At 39.0% G+C, this 18,103-nt stretch overlaps 1 protein-coding gene across 2 annotated transcripts; it reads left to right on the plus strand.

Moving 5' to 3' along the window:
- The first annotated feature begins 8,496 nt into the window (after positions 1–8,496).
- On the plus strand, positions 8,497–14,315 carry fstl3 (follistatin-like 3 (secreted glycoprotein)). Of its 2 annotated transcripts, none has more exons than XM_058401112.1 (5): positions 8,497–8,691; positions 9,818–10,003; positions 12,135–12,350; positions 12,444–12,713; positions 13,072–14,315. In XM_058401112.1, exons 1-4 carry the CDS (start codon positions 8,616–8,618, stop codon positions 12,680–12,682), a joined length of 717 nt encoding a protein of 238 aa, XP_058257095.1. In that variant the 5' UTR covers positions 8,497–8,615; the 3' UTR covers positions 12,683–12,713; positions 13,072–14,315. The 2 variants fall into 2 exon arrangements, with proteins under 2 accessions (XP_058257095.1, XP_058257094.1); XM_058401111.1 differs by having other exon boundaries at positions 8,499–8,691; positions 12,444–12,671.
- The last annotated feature ends 3,788 nt before the right edge of the window (positions 14,316–18,103 follow it).

Raw genomic sequence — 18,103 nt, forward strand, 5'->3', positions numbered from 1 at the left:
TGTACAGGTTGTTCTGAAAGAGAGCTATGTTGTACGCTCTGTGTGTTGATTCTATACAAAAACTTTAAGGGATTTTCTCAGCTAAAGAACCAAAATGTTTAAGGGCAATGTTTTTTTTCTATAAATAAAAACATCAGCAAATACAACTGGTGTTTGATTAGTACATGTATTAAATAATGTTTTCCTGTAAACTCACCTTTAAGTCATTCCTTTCACCTCTCTCCCCACAACCAATTCTACCCAGTTTGGTGTGAAAATTCCCACCCTTCAGCTAATATTCCCTATCACTCCCCATTTACACTATATAGCCAAAAGTCATATTTCAGCCATAAGCCAAAAGTCCTATTTCAGATGTACAGTAATGCCATCTTATGAGCATGGCCAGGTTTTGCTCTCTTGACTTGTAGCCATAGATGGTTGTGACAATATTGTGATTTAAATTCATAATCTCCCAGTGTTAGAGTCAATGCTTTTGTTCTGCACCACTTTGGAGCTTGTCAAAGTTTTTTACCAGATATAAATATATAATCACAATACAATAGACGCATAACAATAATCGTTGAACGTACCGTTAAGGTCAGCAGAATCATATTGCTTCTGAGGGAAGAAACTACTTGCAGGCTTTCTATGACTATGAAAGAGTTACAACATTCAGTGGCTGAAACAGAAGATAGTGTTCTTGGATCAACGTTCTCCAAAACATTCCACAAAAACGGCCTTGGGAAACTGGCAGAGATGATCCAGCGTTCTCAATATTCTTCATCAGAACCATATTCCTGCCTTAAAGAAACTTAAAAATCTCATCTTCAAGAACATTGCGTCTTTTTTGAGCCACTCTTCCGTGATAAATGTGGTGCCACAAAATATATTTCTAACTAAACAAAAATTTGATTTAAATTGAAATTTGTGTGGAAAATTGGAAATCTGTGTTCAATGTGGCTGGGACCAAAAATTTAATATTGTGTCCTTACAATTTTATCCTTTGTTGGCAAAGCTGTTTTTAAAATGGTTCAGTGACAGTTATGAAAATGATCTATTCTTCAAAATAACGGCAACTTTAAAAAAAGATTTTAAAAAATAATTAGTTCCATTAAATTATAAAATAAAATTAAAAATAATAGGATCCACAAGTCTATATAGGGATCAATTTCATCATTTTCAATTTCATCAGTTAGGTGTCAGTGTCACCTAATCATACGGATCAAGAAGAGCATTACTAGGATAAGTGTGGACCCTGTGCTTTTTTATCCTCCATCCTCAGTGATGAGGCCCAGTGATCCAAACCATGTGAGCTGTATGATTGAGCAAGTGCCTCCATCGTCGGCCCACCCACAGCCAGCGCCCCGCACAAGGTCAGCATTCCACCACTGTCATGTGGATTGATGTACATCAACAGCACCCCCCTACACACACTTTCATAACAACTCACAGAGAAACAACATGTGTTTCCTTCACCCCAGAAAGCACCCAACCCACTCAGGCCATCCTACCCACCCTCATGATCAAAGAGCCTTTGGCGAGGCCAGAGACAGATGGGAACGCAGACAAAATATTAGCTGGCATGCAATATCATACCGGAGCAAAGTTGAGGCAGGGGAAAAGAGGGAAAGCTGCTGGAAGATATTGAATCCTTCAGGAACTTTCTTCAGAAAAGGAATTGGCAATATGTGCACACAAGTTTTTATTCAGAGCTCAGAGTGCAGAGTGTTGCTCAGCAGACCTTAAATGCTCTAGGAATTACAGGAATTCTAGAATATTATGGGGTCAATCTATTTTGTGCATAAGTAAAGGAAAATGTAAAAAAAAAAAAAAAAACCCTACTAATTTACACATTTATAGCTGCAAAACTGTGGTGTTATTGGAATTGGTTTCATCAAAATATAGCTTGATGAGGAAAAAATATCCATGATAAAAAAAAGCAACAACAAAATCTTGAACCCAAACCAAGAAACACCAAAGATCAGGGCGCCTCTTAGACACTTTTCCCCTCTATAGTAAAGGATTTATACATTTATAGAATATTTTAATAATATGTGTTTTTAATCCCTCCATTTTCTGTGCTGATTATCCTAAATAAGGTTGTGAGGGTATCGCAGGGCACAAGCATACACACACTCACAAACTACAGACAATTTAGAGATGGCATTCGGCCTACTACACTTGTCTTTAGACTGGGTGAGGAAACCATAGTGCCTAGAGAATCGAATGTCCAGTCCCAGAGATACAAAGGCAAGTAAGCCACCATAATATTGCCCCCCACCATATATCCTTTTCAAACATAATCAAAATCTATTTTATGTTTTTAAAAAAGCAGATGGCAACTAAAGCTTTTTCCTTTTTGATATGGTGTTATAGACAAATAATAAGTGGTGAGGTGTGATGTGGCCAGACATGAAGCAGAGGTTCATTCCCCTCAGCAATATGCCGCCAACATTAATAAATCTCTAAATTCTCCTTTGAGTGTATGATTTGTAGTTACAGTTAATGTTGTGGAATGTGCATGATGCACTGCCTATCCTGTTATCACTTCATAGCAGATAAAACCCTTACTCTCACCAGCCAATGCAGTTATAGCTTTAACCTTGACTGTTACCAATGCACTGACACTGAGACTCCTTTCATAAAGGCAAAATAAAAGTCTCCTCACCGAACCCTTTAGCAATTTGCTACAGCTTGTATAGTGGAGCGTCCACCATAGATGTCCCTGTGCTAGTTGTTACTAAGAAATGTTAAGGTATCAAAATATGAGCGTTAATATAAACCAGTGATTTTGCATTGCAGCTGAAACTACTGTCAGAGCAGTTATGAAAAATTAATCAACACCTTCTGACCAGTCAGTTTCAATAATTCAATAGCACTGTGGTATAAAACAATTTAAAGTCTGCTGTTTCTTTGATTTAAAAACAAAAGATGAATTCTTTGCACAGGGCTGCAACCTCTTAGCTGCATCTGTAAAACATTTTTATTTATTCATTTGCTGGACAGTTTTATTCCAAGTGACTTGCAAGTGAAGCAGAATCCAATCCAAGCACAGAACCGAGCTTGCTTTCTGGATCAACAATGGTTTTTGACAATCCTCACACATTCTCAGTTAAAATGACTGAACTGCTACTATATCACAAGTGAGCTTATAAACTGTATAACATGGCTGAGTCACACTATGGCTCACATTTGCAGTTGTTCTGTTGGCAGTGACTGTTGGTGTCAGGCTGATTCAGGCCTTTCAGAAACAACAGCGGTTGTGTTCACTTTTCCACAGACAGATGTGTTGATTACTTTTCTATTACAGCAGGTCTGATAGCAGATCACAAGATGTTAATGCAATAATTGAAATGTTAGTACAACTTACACACTAGCTTGTGTCAGTGTAATCAAATATATTTGTAAAGCATATGAAAAATACAAAAATATATAGTAAAGTGATTTTTTAAATATGTTATTTAACAGATATAATATTTAATTATTGATATGGCAAAGCTGTATGTAAATGTTATCTGTTACACAACATTTATGGAGGACATTGCACTTTACGGTTTCTTAGTAACACGATTAGCTGTATTTTATCTTTTGGATTTTTCCTCTTTTTCTCTCCAACTTGATCACCTGCCAGTTTACACCCACCAGCCATCTCTTCCTTATCATATGACTATCACCCAGTATGACATGCTTTCTCTGTTTCTTTTCAAAGTGCTGCTCTTACTGCCTCACAGGGCAATGGTACACATTCAGAGGAAAGTGCTATCTGCCCTCTTCCTCATATGTGATTTGACAGATGGCCATGACTGGCTAGTGCCACTACAACTGACAGAGACAAGTGAGTAGGCCATGCCTCCCTCTCACAGAACCCATCAGTTTTACTTCATTGACTTATATGACACATGTGACTGTAGCATCATCAGGCTTCAAACAAGCAATCTCCTCATGCTAGGGTGAACACTTTCTTGTTGTACCACTTGATCGACAAACTGCAATTTTATTATTATTTATAACATAGAAAAAAGAGAGGCTGGTGAGTTAACGGGTGCAGAAATATATAGCCACTATAAGTGGCAATAGGAAGAATTAAACAATTAAATATTACACACTGTGGTTCTTTAATTATTGGAAAATGCACAGTTTTAGGGTGGCAACCACATAATGTTTTATTCCTTACATATTTAAGTCATTCGTCATGGTTTGCTATATTGAGTCTCCTACTTTATCCACCTTTAGTCCAACCTCTTTCCTTCAGCCATGTATGACCAGATAAAAACCACAACTATTGATGGAGCTTGAGTTTTCAGCCCTGAGTAAGCAGTGTGGTTGTGGAAATGACACTGAATACCTTAGAGTCACTGTGGGAATGTAGCTATTAACTGGCCTGTGACATGGCTTAAATCTATTTTCTGTGTTCAATAACATTATAAAAAGATGAGATGTCCAATTCCCTTGGTCCAGATCACAATACATTCAAAATGTCTCTTAGTCACAGATGTATACTTGTTTTGACAGAGTTTTGTGACTCATGACCGTGAGTTTACAGACACTGTTTCCAGATGTTATATCCTTTATGCTGCTACACCCTCATATGCTCCTGCTTATTATAGTTATTTTATAATGTCTGCTCAGCTTAGTCACAGATGGCAAAACTGGACAGTTGAAAACTGGAAAACGACTAGGTGATTTTCAGCTGCCCCATTTGGTGAGTCTGTGCCCATGATATGCTCAGATTCTTCCTGCTTGACATGAGTGAAGTCAGTCTGGTCATTCTCCTCTGATCTCTCTCATCAACAAGGTGTTTCACCCTACAGACCCTCTGCTAACAGGACATTTTTTGTTTGTGCACTATTTTGCATAAAATCTAGAATCTCAGGAGATCGGCAACCAGGAACCAGCCCTTCTGGTACAGACACCCATCAGAGTCACAAAGATCACATTTCTTTATTCTGATGTTTAATATGAACATTACCTGAAGCAATTGACCTGTACCTGCATTCACTTTTGTGTTGTACTGCTGCCACATGACTGGTTGATTAAATAACTGTATGAATATGTAGGTGTACTATAATATATGATTATGTACAATACAATTATTATTACTTCTAATACTTGTATAATTTGCATTGCTTTTATTGCTTATAGTCTATTGTAGCATCAGGTAACGGGTGGCTGAGAGGACACAGTTGCAGGCACGGCAGCTTTAATGAAGAAAATAGCAAACAGCTCCAAAACGTGAGGCAAATGTTAAAAAATAGGCAATGGTTGGGCGATCGGCGAACAGCAATAACTAGAGCTAAACAAAAACATGTGAGTCAAAGAAATAAGCAAAGTCAAAAACCAGATAAACAGACACAAGGAAAAGGCTCGGTAAGGTCAGGAACAAATGGTAACACTGAGCGTATACTTGACGGTGAACTGGGTGAAAGCTATGGCTGTGATTACTGCGTAATTGTAAACACGTATATTTGATTAGAAGGAAAGTGACTGTGAGCGTGGGAGAGCAGGTGTGCTGTGGATAATGGAGTCTGATGCGGCCAGGTTTACAGGCTGCAGTGTGTTCGCAGAGTTGGGGTTTGCAGACCTGACAAGTTGTTTTCAATTCAGTGATGTTACTCTTGGTATTCATAATATTATTTAAGCTGTAAAATAGTCACTAAAATTATATAGTTTAGTCAAATTATTTTGTACCACATTGAGTGTTTACTAATATTGAAATGTCCTAGGTAAAATTCTACATTTACATTAGCAATAACAAAGGGGATTTGGCAGATGCCCTTTCCAAAGCGGCTTACTTTTACCTCATTTATACAACTGAGAAGTTGTATAAATTGGCCTTGCTCAGGGGCCCAGCAGTGGTCCAACACACGCGCACGCGCACACACACATATACATATATATATATATATATATATACACTATATTGCCAAAAGTATTCGCTCACCCATCCAAATAATCAGAATCAGGTGTTCCAATCACTTCCATGGCCACAGGTGTATAAAATCAAGCACCTAGGCATGCAGACTGTTTTTACAAACATTTGTGAAAGAATGGGTCGCTCTCAGGAGCTCAGTGAATTCCAGCGTGGAACTGTGATAGGATGCCACCTGTGCAACAAATCCAGTCGTGAAATTTCCTCGCTCCTAAATATTCCACAGTCAACTGTCAGCTGTATTATAAGAACGTGGAAGTGTTTGGGAACGACAGCAACTCAGCCACGAAGTGGTAGGCCACGTAAACTGACGGAGCGGGGTCAGCGGATGCTGAGGCGCATAGTGCGAAGAGGTCGCCAACTTTCTGCAGAGTCAATCGCTACAGACCTCCAAACTTCACGTGGCCTTCAGATTAGCTCAAGAACAGTGCGCAGAGAGCTTCATGGAATGGGTTTCCATGGCCGAGCAGCTGCATCCGAGCCATACATCACCAAGTGCAATGCAAAGCGTCGGATGCAGTGGTGTAAAGCACGCCGCCACTGGACTCTAGAGCAGTGGAGACACGTTCTCTGGAGTGACGAATCGCGCTTCTCCATCTGGCAATCTGATGGACGAGTCTGGGTTTGGCGGTTGCCAGGAGAACGGTACTTGTCTGACTGCATTGTGCCAAGTGTAAAGTTTGGTGGAGGGGGGATTATGGTGTGGGGTTGTTTTTCAGGAGTTCCAGTGAAAGGAACTCTGAATGCTTCAGCATACCAAGACATTTTGGACAATTCCATGCTCCCAACTTTGTGGGAACAGTTTGGAGCTGGCCCCTTCCTCTTCCAACATGACTGTGCACCAGTGCACAAAGCAAGGTCCATAAAGACATGGATGACAGAGTCTGGTGTGGATGAACTTGACTGGCCTGCACAGAGTCCTGACCTCAACCCGATAGAACACCTTTGGGATGAATTAGAGCGGAGACTGAGAGCCAGGCCTTCTCGTCCAACATCAGTGTGTGACCTCACAAATGCGCTTCTGGAAGAATGGTCAAAAATTCCCATAAACACACTCCTAAACCTTGTGGACAGCCTTCCCAGAAGAGTTGAAGCTGTTATAGCTGCAAAGGGTGGACTGACGTCATATTGAACCCTATGGATTAGGAATGGGATGTCACTTAAGTTCATATGCGAGTCAAGGCAGGTGAGCGAATACTTTTGGCAATATAGTGTATATATATATAGTTGAGTTAGCATAAATATTCAGTTTCTGACATTTTTACACATTTAATACAGCAAATCTGCGCTCATTATTTGGTCATTCAACTGAGCAATTGAATCAGCAGACCAAAAATTGTGTACTTAGTAAAAACATCATCATTACACATGTGCATCTGCATCTGCTCACCAAACTGCTACAGTTTAAAGAATCAGTGAATGTTACTTTTTTATCCATTCATTTATTTGTTTTAAAAACCACTCCATCCAGGTCAAGGTGAAATCAGATTACAGGAACACTGGATGGAAGAATTAACCCCAGACGGAACTCCAGACCCTCATACTGCACAAAGCACACAGGCATTCCCACAGTACCCAGAGGAAACACACTCAAACACATGGACAAAAAGTAACACCCCATAAAGCCAGCAGTCCCAGCACAGAAAGGAACTAATGCCCTGAGACTGTAAGGTGGGAATGCTACAGGTTTGTGCCCAGCGTTCCTGTGAATGGATGGATGGATGGATGGATGGAAGTTTATCACATATCACTGCAATGTGATTACAATATTCCAAGGCAACGTCTTTTGTTTTCTTTACTTTTGCTGCTAGGCACCCCAAGCCATCCATCAAATTACCATTATAGAAAGAACTACAGTCACTTTGTGGGTAGCTGTGTGGGCTATGACTTGTAAAGAGGTGGGAGCATCTGCTCTAGATACTAGTCACTGAACATAGATGTGGTGTGAAGAAGTTTAAGAAGCAAATTGCTGGTGACCGCAGGAGACTGGGAATATAATTACACCCAGACACAGCAACCTGAGGCAACCGAAATAAACCATACTATGTAGGTTACAGACTATATAATCCCTAATTCTGTCTGAAGGTGAACTACACTGCTTCATCATTGTAACCACAAAGCACAAAAAGCTGTCAAGAGAGTTGTGAACTGTTTTGCCAGGCACTCGTTTAAAGGTTTATTGGATAAGGATGGAGCCTAAGTTAATCACATGAGAATGAGCCTCTTGGCTGGGCCATACTTTTGTCCGGTTTCAGCAGCTGAGGTGAATGTTTACACCGTGGGAGTTGCGGAATTCAGACCATGTAGCTTTAGACTAAACTCCAGCCGTTTTTTTTTTTCTGCATTATATTTTCAAAACCACTTTTATCATCGAACATACTGTTTTCATTAACTTCGGCGTGAATGAGATTCAGTGAGTGGGAGTTTTCTGCCTCATATCCGAGAAGTTACACGAACAGTGAGGTAACAAAAAAAAAAATACAGAAACCCTGGAACAACCGTCGCCCCGTCCTGTCTTACTCACTCAAAGCTAAAGTATTTATGTGGAGGCGGGTCGGTATCAGTCACTCACTCCCAGCCCAAACCATTCACGTAAACGGGGGCAGTGCTTCTACCAGACCCCCCTTTATCTGTGTAAATATTTGAGACGGAGTCTCATTGCTCGAAACATCTGTGTGTGAAGTGTTTGAGGTAACTTCTCATCATCATGAACTTGTTTTCAGCGCTCCACTGTGTGCTGCTCATCTCACTGTGTGGAACTCTTGCAAAGCACAAAGTTAACGGTAAGTCTGGGAGACTTTTTTTTTATCGACAAGAACGTTTCTGTCAGGAATAACGTAAGCAAACTCAGGTAATTTGCCTTAGATTGATAAAAGACTCATTGAAAGAGCATTGAAAATATAATGTACTGTAAGATAGACATGCCATCAGGTGCAAGGGAAAAAAACTGTTATGCTTACAGTTTACTGCAAAATACTGTGTAGGTGTTGATATGGGATTTACAGTGTATTATGTGTCCAGAAGGATGGTTGTTTGTGCTTTTTATAAAATGTGACTCTTTATTAGTTTTTTAAATGTTTTGTTTAGTTGTATAAAGGTTACTGGATTATATCTGGTGTGTTGATATTCTTACTATAACCCCTATAATTATAACGTTAATACATAAGAAACCCTAATTCTGAGCAAGTACACTTTTCTAAATGACAGAATATTTCATAATCTATTATAAATCCAAATGAATTATTTGTAGGACATGACTTGGATATGTGTTGCGGTGTTATACTAGTATTAGTACAAGTACTAGCATTAGTATTAGTATTAGTACTATTATTTTGCATGCTGTATGATTCTACACACGTTTAAAGAAGACAACTCTCTAAAATATTTGGCAAACACAGTAGAAAACCGTTTTAGAAGATGTTTGCCAAGACCCTTCAGCTCTCCAGAGCTGATTTGTAGAAGGCAGAGTTATTATCAGAAAGAACAGGCAAAGAATGCATTCACACAGATATTTCAGTTATTGCAATCGAAAGTGCTGTTTAAAGGATACAAAAGATGTAGGAAGCATTCATGAAGGCTAACATATGCACATACAACTTATTAGAGAATATTTATGTCACATTCAGAATGGGAAATGCAAACATCTGACCTGTTACCTGATACTGGTTTGACCATTTTTATTACTTGTCTTACATTTTGTCATAAGGTTATGTAAACTTTTTTTCTCATTCAGACCAGCACTGTGGATTGTGTTGTATATATTGTAATATTGGCAATAATGAATTAACTGCATATCTGGAAGTAAGCAGTGTGTAGCAGCATGGAATAACAATATAAATTTCTCTCTCTCTGTCTCTCTCTCTCTCTCTCTCTCTCTGTCTCTCTCTCTCTCTATGTGCCTGCGTACAGCGGGCATGTGCTGGCTGCAGCAGGGTCAAGAGCAGCGCTGTGACATGGTGCTGATGCGTGGTGTGAGCAAGGAGGAATGCTGTGCTGGAGGCCGTCTGGACACAGCCTGGTCCAACACCAGCCTGCCCATCAACGAAGTCAGTCTGCTGGGCTTCCTGGGCATTGTGTCCTGCAAACCCTGCAAAGGTAGGCCCTAAAGCTTTTCATGCAAATTCATGAAATGTTTGTTTCTCTTGTGAGAATGTGATCTTGTGTGCTCTGATTTCTCACCTGCTGTCTAAATTTACATTGATTCAATTGGTAGACATTTTTTAATCCAAAGACACTTAAACATGAGAGAGAATTCAATATAGATAAGTGGCTGATCATTGCAGTGTTTTGTGAAAGTCAGAAGCACAGAACCTGTAACACTTCTGTGACTAAAGAGCGATATATATTTTCAATTAAAGGCAGCAGCTAAACCTCTTATAATTTTCAATAAGCTTTGCTATAATAGTTGGGCCAGACTTTTCACTGGGCATTGCATACCAACTATGAACTGCAACAAGGGAAATTGTTTTTTCATCCAACCTAATACCATGAAAAGTTTCTGAGAAAGGCTGGAACATTGTGTATGTGTGCCTCTGTAAAGAAACAGTAAGGTCATCATGGATCAAGGTGCTCTAGTGAAGGCAAAAAGAGGAAATAGGAAAGAGGATTGCATTTCATCCTCAGACACGCAAATCTAGGCCTGATGACTGGGCTCTTTAAATTTTGTTCCTGCTCATATTTTTTAAAAAGCTTCATATGGTTTTAAGCCAGATGTTTTGTCTAACTCCATCCAGCTGTTTGAGTACAGTCCACTATTGTAAGCCTTTGCCAGGTATGCAGGTTACTCAAGACATTTTAAGTAAATAGATTGCTTCACTGATTGTCAAGACACCAAGATGGTCTGCAGTTTCATCCTAGGTATAAATCTTTAAAAAATCAGAAAATTAGAAATGTTAGAAAATTAGAAAAGTTTTTGATATCATGTACCTTGCTTTCTAGCCAATGCTAAAAATCAACAGGTGTCAAACTGCAGCTGTACATGTACTGCGCATGAGATAAATGGAAAGCATTCGATACAATAAAGGTTCTCTTCTTCGACCTTTCCCTCTTCTTTTTCACTCTTTCCGAGTGCTTATTGGAAGGCAGGCTTGTTTTGCCTTCCTTCCGCAGAAATGACCGAATTCCAGCTCACCGCAGAGAGAAATGGCTGCCACATGCTCATGAGGTCTGGTCCTCATAAGCCTAGAACACAATCAGTGCCATTAGATACGTCCAAAGAAAAAGCAAAGGGAAAAAAAAAGTTGATTTTATTATCTGTTCCAGAATTCTTCCCTTCCATTCCCATAAAAGTGTATGGACTACTGGACCTTTTCTTCTATCTATTCCAGATGGTCCAGCTCATACTTTCTGTCTAACTTAATTTGTACTTTTCCTTACATTGCAGTGTTAGAGGTGATCATTGGAGCATCCAGTTCCTGAATGGTTGCCTAACCTAACTGAAATCATGCCTTAAACAAAGCAGAGAAGGAATGTTGGGATTTCCAGAGTAGGCAGCTGTATCTGGTCTTGCTGTATATGATTTAGTGGCTCCTCACTAGAGAAGATATTAAAGAGGGTTTTTTTTATGACCAGGCATTTCCTGACCTTGGTATGCATCAATATTCATTTCACAGAGGACATGAGTGAGATTATTAGATGTTGAGCTGTTGCTATATTGGAGCTTTATGTGTTCCCAGCTATATGCACTACAGTGACATTAACTGTGACAAGATTAAAATTAAGACTATGTGATGTGATCAGGGGGAATGGTTTATTTTAGTTGTATAGTAGTTTTAACAATAGACCTTTAGACAAATAGACATTGTCACAACGTAGCTTTCCAGAAATCTGGATGTGGATTTGGATCACTAATAAGCAATCCAGCAGCATGAATAAGAAATTGACTGACTTTATATTGTTTGCATTTCTCTCAATGCACAAGTGAAGAAGAGTAAAGACAAACAGCAATGTGTTGAGAGTATGAGCGAGCATGTTGTAAGATGAGTCTTTATGATTACAGAAGCATGTCTTAGATACAGATCTACAGGATCCAGCTGAAGTCCATTCAGACAAGGGGCACACATTGTTCTGGGGAATTGCAAATATTTATGGCGTCCATGTGGGATTATCTATAGCACTACTACATCACAATAATCATGATGTTTTTGAGTTGTGGGTGCTTTAATGTTGTAGGAAATGCTAAGGAAGGATTTGTTAAACACCTACTTTAATGCCCCGTTTCTCACAGAGACTTGCGAAGGGGTGAAGTGCGGCTTGGGGAAGGTGTGTAGGATGAAGGGTGGCCGTCCTCAGTGCATCTGCTCGCCAGACTGTTCCAACATCTCCAGAAAGCATGCCATCTGTGGGAGTGACGGCACCACATATAGAGATGAATGTGCCCTCTTGATGGCCCGCTGCAGAGGCCACCCTGACCTCGAGATCATGTACCAAGGAGAGTGCAAAAGTGAGTTGTTTTAAACATTTCCCACAGGTTATGGAGTCAAGAATGAATTGTCTGTACGAGACTAAATTCAGGACACCTCACATTTGTTTTCAGAGTCGTGCTCCAATGTTGTATGTCCTGGCACCCACACCTGCGTGACGGACCAGACCAACAGTGCCCACTGTGTGATGTGCCGCACGGCTCAGTGCCCGATGCCCGTACTCAGTGGTCAGACTATCTGCGGCAACGATAACATCACCTACGCAAGTGCCTGCCATTTACGCCGTGCCACCTGTTTCTTCGGCCGCTCCATAGGAGTGCGCCATTACGGCCACTGCAGGAGTAAGGACTAAACACCTGTGGATTAAACACCTTCCATATATGGTAGAGCAGATCATATTGGGGGTGCAAAGATATTTAAATCAAGGTTTTATACATACAAAGAGTAAAATTCAGAGGAAACAAATTTGTTTTGTTTTGTTGTTTTTTTATTGGAGAAACTACTGGAGCCTAAGACCAATGCCCTAATGTCAAAAAAAAATTCTAGACATTTTCCTAAACAAATAAATTCATACTTGGATTGTACACAAATTTGTCATACTCCTCAACCTCTGGGTCTTAAGTCTACATCAGAAACAGAGCAGCTTGAGAAAGAGTAGCTCTTTCTTCTGTGTATGGTTTTAATTCATCAATTGGCATTACCGTAATAATCAGTGTTCCATTCTTTTTTGTTGTCTTTCAGGTAAAGAAGGTAGTGAGGAGAATTCGCTCTTTTAGGGATCTTGGCTTTGCATGAGACCAGCTTGTACATCCGATGACAGCACAGTTTATGCGAACGAGTTGTAACCTCCCGGCAGAGTCATCCGTTCTGTTAAATGAAGCGCTAGATGCATGCAGTACATATTTCAAGAGAAATGTGCACCTCTCTTGCTCTCTGGTATGGTATTATAACGAATGAAAAATTTGAAGAGATAAACTGTTGTTCGATTTGGACCTGACAATGTGCATATTGTAAATACATTACTGCACTTATTTATTGGAGACTGGAACGGCTTCTCCAAACGTTTGTTTTTTTATTTATAGTTCCTTTCGTTTGAGCTGCATATTCCCAGATCGACTGCTTTCAAATTGATATTTATTGTGTTTTCATGTACAGACCAGTTAGAGTATAATACTAGCTCATGTAAAATTTAGGTCACACTTTAAAACAATGAAATGCCATGCTTTGCTATGCGACTAACTCCAAAGATAAATGACATTATAGCATTGTTTAAAATTCCTATTACAAAGCCCTAAATGTCGCAGAGAAATGTCCCCAAATGCACTTCTTTCAGAAATCCATGCACCAGGAGAGGCGGCATTATTACACACTCTGGAGACTATTTATTATGGAAATTAAGCCAAAGGGGATTGTGTGCTGTTCGAGTTCTGCTCCCTCATGTCTGGAGGTTAAAGAGTTTGCAGACATAGAACCAGAGCTTCCAGGCCTGATGCTGTGCCACTTGCACGAACGCTATATTGGCATGAAACCTGAAACAAGCTGCCTGCTGAGCAGTGAAATTACCAGCTACAGTCTAATGGCATTGTTTTTTTTGTTTTTTTTTAATGAGCAGGCTGGGTCAGTCCAAAAAATGTTCAGTCAGTTGTACTGTTTTATGGATCTGCCGTTATTGTTGCGTGAGTGTGCACATTTGTGAAGTACTTGAGTGCAGTAATGCAAACCAATCTATCTTTCTGAACAATGATATGTAGTGAACCTCCACATAAGTACTTTGGTAATCTGTTATGTTTTGGAAATAAGTGACAGGACAGTGATGTAGGCCTACTCATTAAAATGATATTTTTATGAACCACACATTTATATAACCTTGTAAATATTTTTCTTTTTGCAATCTTTGTGTATCTACTGTGAGATTTCTTAATGTATCGACTTATTTTTGTATTATAAAACTGACATTTTAACTCTGATTAAAAGAGACTTCTTGATTCTCTTGTTATGTGTAATCTCTCCTCATGATGAAATGTCAGTGACATTTAAGAAAGGTTCGTATGACATCAAGTCTATACAATGGAACTTTTACGTGACTACAGCCAATTTTCAGTTTTCCTACTGATAGACACAGAAAACAAATGGCACTCCAACATAACAGCGACTGCTAATGAAATGTTTTCATGGCATGATCCACTGCTGTCCATTGCTCTCAGAAAGCCACAGTGTTCCAGCTGGGAGTTAATGCATCGTTTACAGCTTTCAGCATCAACAAAGGCGAACCGCAGAGATTTCCCCTGAGGTTTTGGCTTAAGGACTTTCAGAGCCTTAGTTCTGACCAAATGGAATCCAGTGATGCTATACGCAGTCCAGTGACAGTGCAGTACAATGCCATGACCCTTTCCTGTGGGTGAGGTGAGACACCAAAGGACCACTGACTCATTTTCCTGTATGAAATAGTTCACTTGTTATTTTTTTTATTTATTTATTTTTTAAATCCCTCAGCCCAGAGAGGAAAAAGGCACTCCCGGCTGCATGCCGCATCTGGTTTAACTTTGGAAGATGTTTATATTCCAATCCAAGCATCATTTTATAACGGTGGGACTAGAATTAAATGTTTGCTCAAACAGACCATAACAATTCCGTACCAAAAAAAAAAAGTTGTTTTCTGTAGTGCCTCCCTGTTGTTTTGTGGGTCTGTTGCTTTCCTCTGGAGTTCTCACGACTGCTTTAAGCTCTTTGTCTGAGTGGCACTAAGAGTTTGCTGATTGAACTCAAACCCTTGTATTCAAGCATCAATACGCCAAAATAGTAACGTGTAAATGAGATTATATTGTAATCTGACACAATGGGTTTTAGATTTGGTCTCAGTTCATGAACCTTCCAAAGAAGATCTCTCAAGGATGACATATTGTCCATCTATCATTCAATTCATGTAAAATGGCTTCTTTTCAAGAAGAATCCAGTTTCCATGACAGTAGATCTAGGGTTAGTTAACTTCATCTGTTCAAGCTTATGGAGACATGGATAAATGATTAAAACTTTATTATTAAATATTATTTCATATCCGATTGGGGATTGTATTAGTGCTTTCTATTACATTTTTTCCCTCATCAAGCCCTAATGGTTTTAATTGCCTCCCAGGCTCTACTCATTTTTCCTTTTACTCAATTTTACAGCTCTAGAATATGTTTAGTCTGTAATTAATGACATTTGCATTTTTCACATTTGCGTCTAGTCATTCAGTAAGCATTCTTTTCGCAGACAGTTGAAGTATGTTACCTGAAATTTTAAAGAGGGCTTTTATTAGAATACCTGAAAACGTTAATTCAGAACATAGTAAGAACTTTAGTAGATGTTTAAGTAATAAATACCAATGGAAAAATATAAAGACAACATCTTAGAGTTTAAACCTCTGAGCAAGGTGCTTAACTGTCAAGTGCTTTGAGTATCACTGTAGAAAGAATGGAGACACTGGGTTCAATTGTACTTTAAACAGCGGACAATGTCACAAAGCAGCTTTACAGAAATCTGGATGTAGGTTTATATTTAGATCCCTAATGAGCTAGCCAGAGACTACAGTGGCAGAGCAAAATCCATGACCACTTTAGGAATAAACCTTGAGAGCAGCCAGACTCAAAAGGGAACTGTCTGGGTGGTACCAGACAGTAGGATTATAAATCATTATTCTTCAACAAATAGTATACTATAATGTAAAAAAAAATAAGCGTGTTAAAAGGATATTCAGTATAAGCGTTACAGTTTCTATGATTACAGCAGCAGTTCTTGGGTACAAGATAACCATATCCAGGTGAGATTATCGACTGAAGAAAGGGCGAGACTTGGGCATAACCTTGGTTTGTTTGGAATTTTTTAGTTTTCTCTACTAAGCTAGTACAGTAAGGCTAATATCATACAAGTATGCATAAATCTCAGAAAAGGACAAGCCATGTGCTATGAAGTTGAAGACCTATGATGGAGCTATGAAGTGGCTCCATCATATTTCAATATTTTCATCAATTCCTTCAGACTAAAGTGTTGAATAATAACTGATCACTGAATGTAATTGAATCACTATTAATGATCAGCATTTTTGTATCTTGGTTCTAAACCAGCATACATGGAAAAAATGACAAAAGATATTTTGTAGATATTCTTGCTTTTAATTGTACTGTTTGTCATTTCTGGGAAAATAGTTCAAAAATCTGATGACTCTGATGGTCTGATGCACTTATTACTTTTCCAATCCATCTCTTGTGCGTCTCGGCTCACGTCCAGCCTCCCTTCAAAAACATTGCTGCACTGGCTATGGCTATCAAAAGCACTACAACTCATAGTTCGTATATTGCTAAAGTAATGACAATGCCCTCATCTATAGGGAGTGAGGGGTCACTGAATTCTTTGATGAGTACAAATGATGTAAATTATATGCTATGAACGTCACATTCACAAGCTCTCAATGCAATGCAACAATGATGCTGTTTTGGCAGGTTGTGTGGCCCATCATCTTAAGTCTGGTTTATGCGTTTGCGTTTACAGATATTTGCACTATGTGTATTTGCATCACGATGCAAAGAGGGAGATTATGGGTAGACGTGGCACACAGACACGCAGTGACAAGACAGTACTCAGTACTGCCACAAGCTAACTATGAGCTGTGTGTATTTGCAGAGCAGTAAGTTAGTAAGCTAGTAAGCACACTAGCTATGCTCAGTTAATCAGTTAATTAGGCATCTAAATTAATTACATGGTTAAATTAAATGACAAAAATGCAATAATAAAATAATTAAAATATGAATTAATTTACAACACCATGCCCCAAAATGTTTTATTCATTGATTACAATTTTTATTGTGCATTTTAACATTTACAGTTACATTTTATGGTGTGGAATGTCAAGACAAGTTAGTTCCTGTTTTTCTCTGTCCTGAACACTTTCCTGTGATACATTTTTTTTTTACAGATATTTCCAAAGCACTGATGCTGAAGACTTCCATCAATGTTGTTAAATAAGTATAGCCTCATTAACAGTGACCATATCAACAGTTAGACAAATGTCTTCGCTAAATAACAACAGTTATGTTGTTTAATTCTGTCTATTATTTGTTTATTTGTATAGTTCGTCTAATCATGACCTATTAGAGTACATTAATATAAACCTTTCAGTTGAATTACAGCTTGAGAATTCAATTAAATGTGAAGTCTCCCAACCTGCTTTTAATATTCTAATGTGGTTCTCAGTAGATACCTGCATATTTTTTGAATCTTCAGAAGAGGTAAGGCCTCAGAATGGCAAAAGGATTCTTGTCCAAACAATCGTAATTATGTTTAGCATGAGTTCGACTGCTAAACCCTGTAGTGCAGTGCTGCTTGTTTTCAACATGCAGTGAAATTCTTCTGAAACTGATTAAGGCACTGAGGGAGAAGAAGTTGATGAAATGTGCCAACTCGCCCCGGTAAGCCTCGAGTGACACGGAACCTCATGTACCCTATTGGCAGTTACGCCAACAGACATTCACACAGCTAAGTAAATAATTTCAGAATATCCTTAATAAAAATGAAATAAAAGTTAAACCACTCATTGTGTTGTTCTGACATGTATTTTGTCAATAAACCTACGTAACTGTAGGTCTGCATTATTGCTACCCACTGAGACGAGTATACGCTGCCAGGAACTTTCAGTTGACAACAACAATTTGAGGCTCTAGGAGACCACCCACTCTTCCTTCTGCTGTTTCATCCTCAACTGGAGCAGCTCCAGACCTGCATGAACTAAGACAGATGT

The sequence above is a fragment of the Hemibagrus wyckioides genome, linkage group LG10 (genome assembly GCF_019097595.1).
Source record: "Hemibagrus wyckioides isolate EC202008001 linkage group LG10, SWU_Hwy_1.0, whole genome shotgun sequence".
Classification (NCBI taxonomy): Eukaryota; Metazoa; Chordata; class Actinopteri; order Siluriformes; family Bagridae; genus Hemibagrus; species Hemibagrus wyckioides.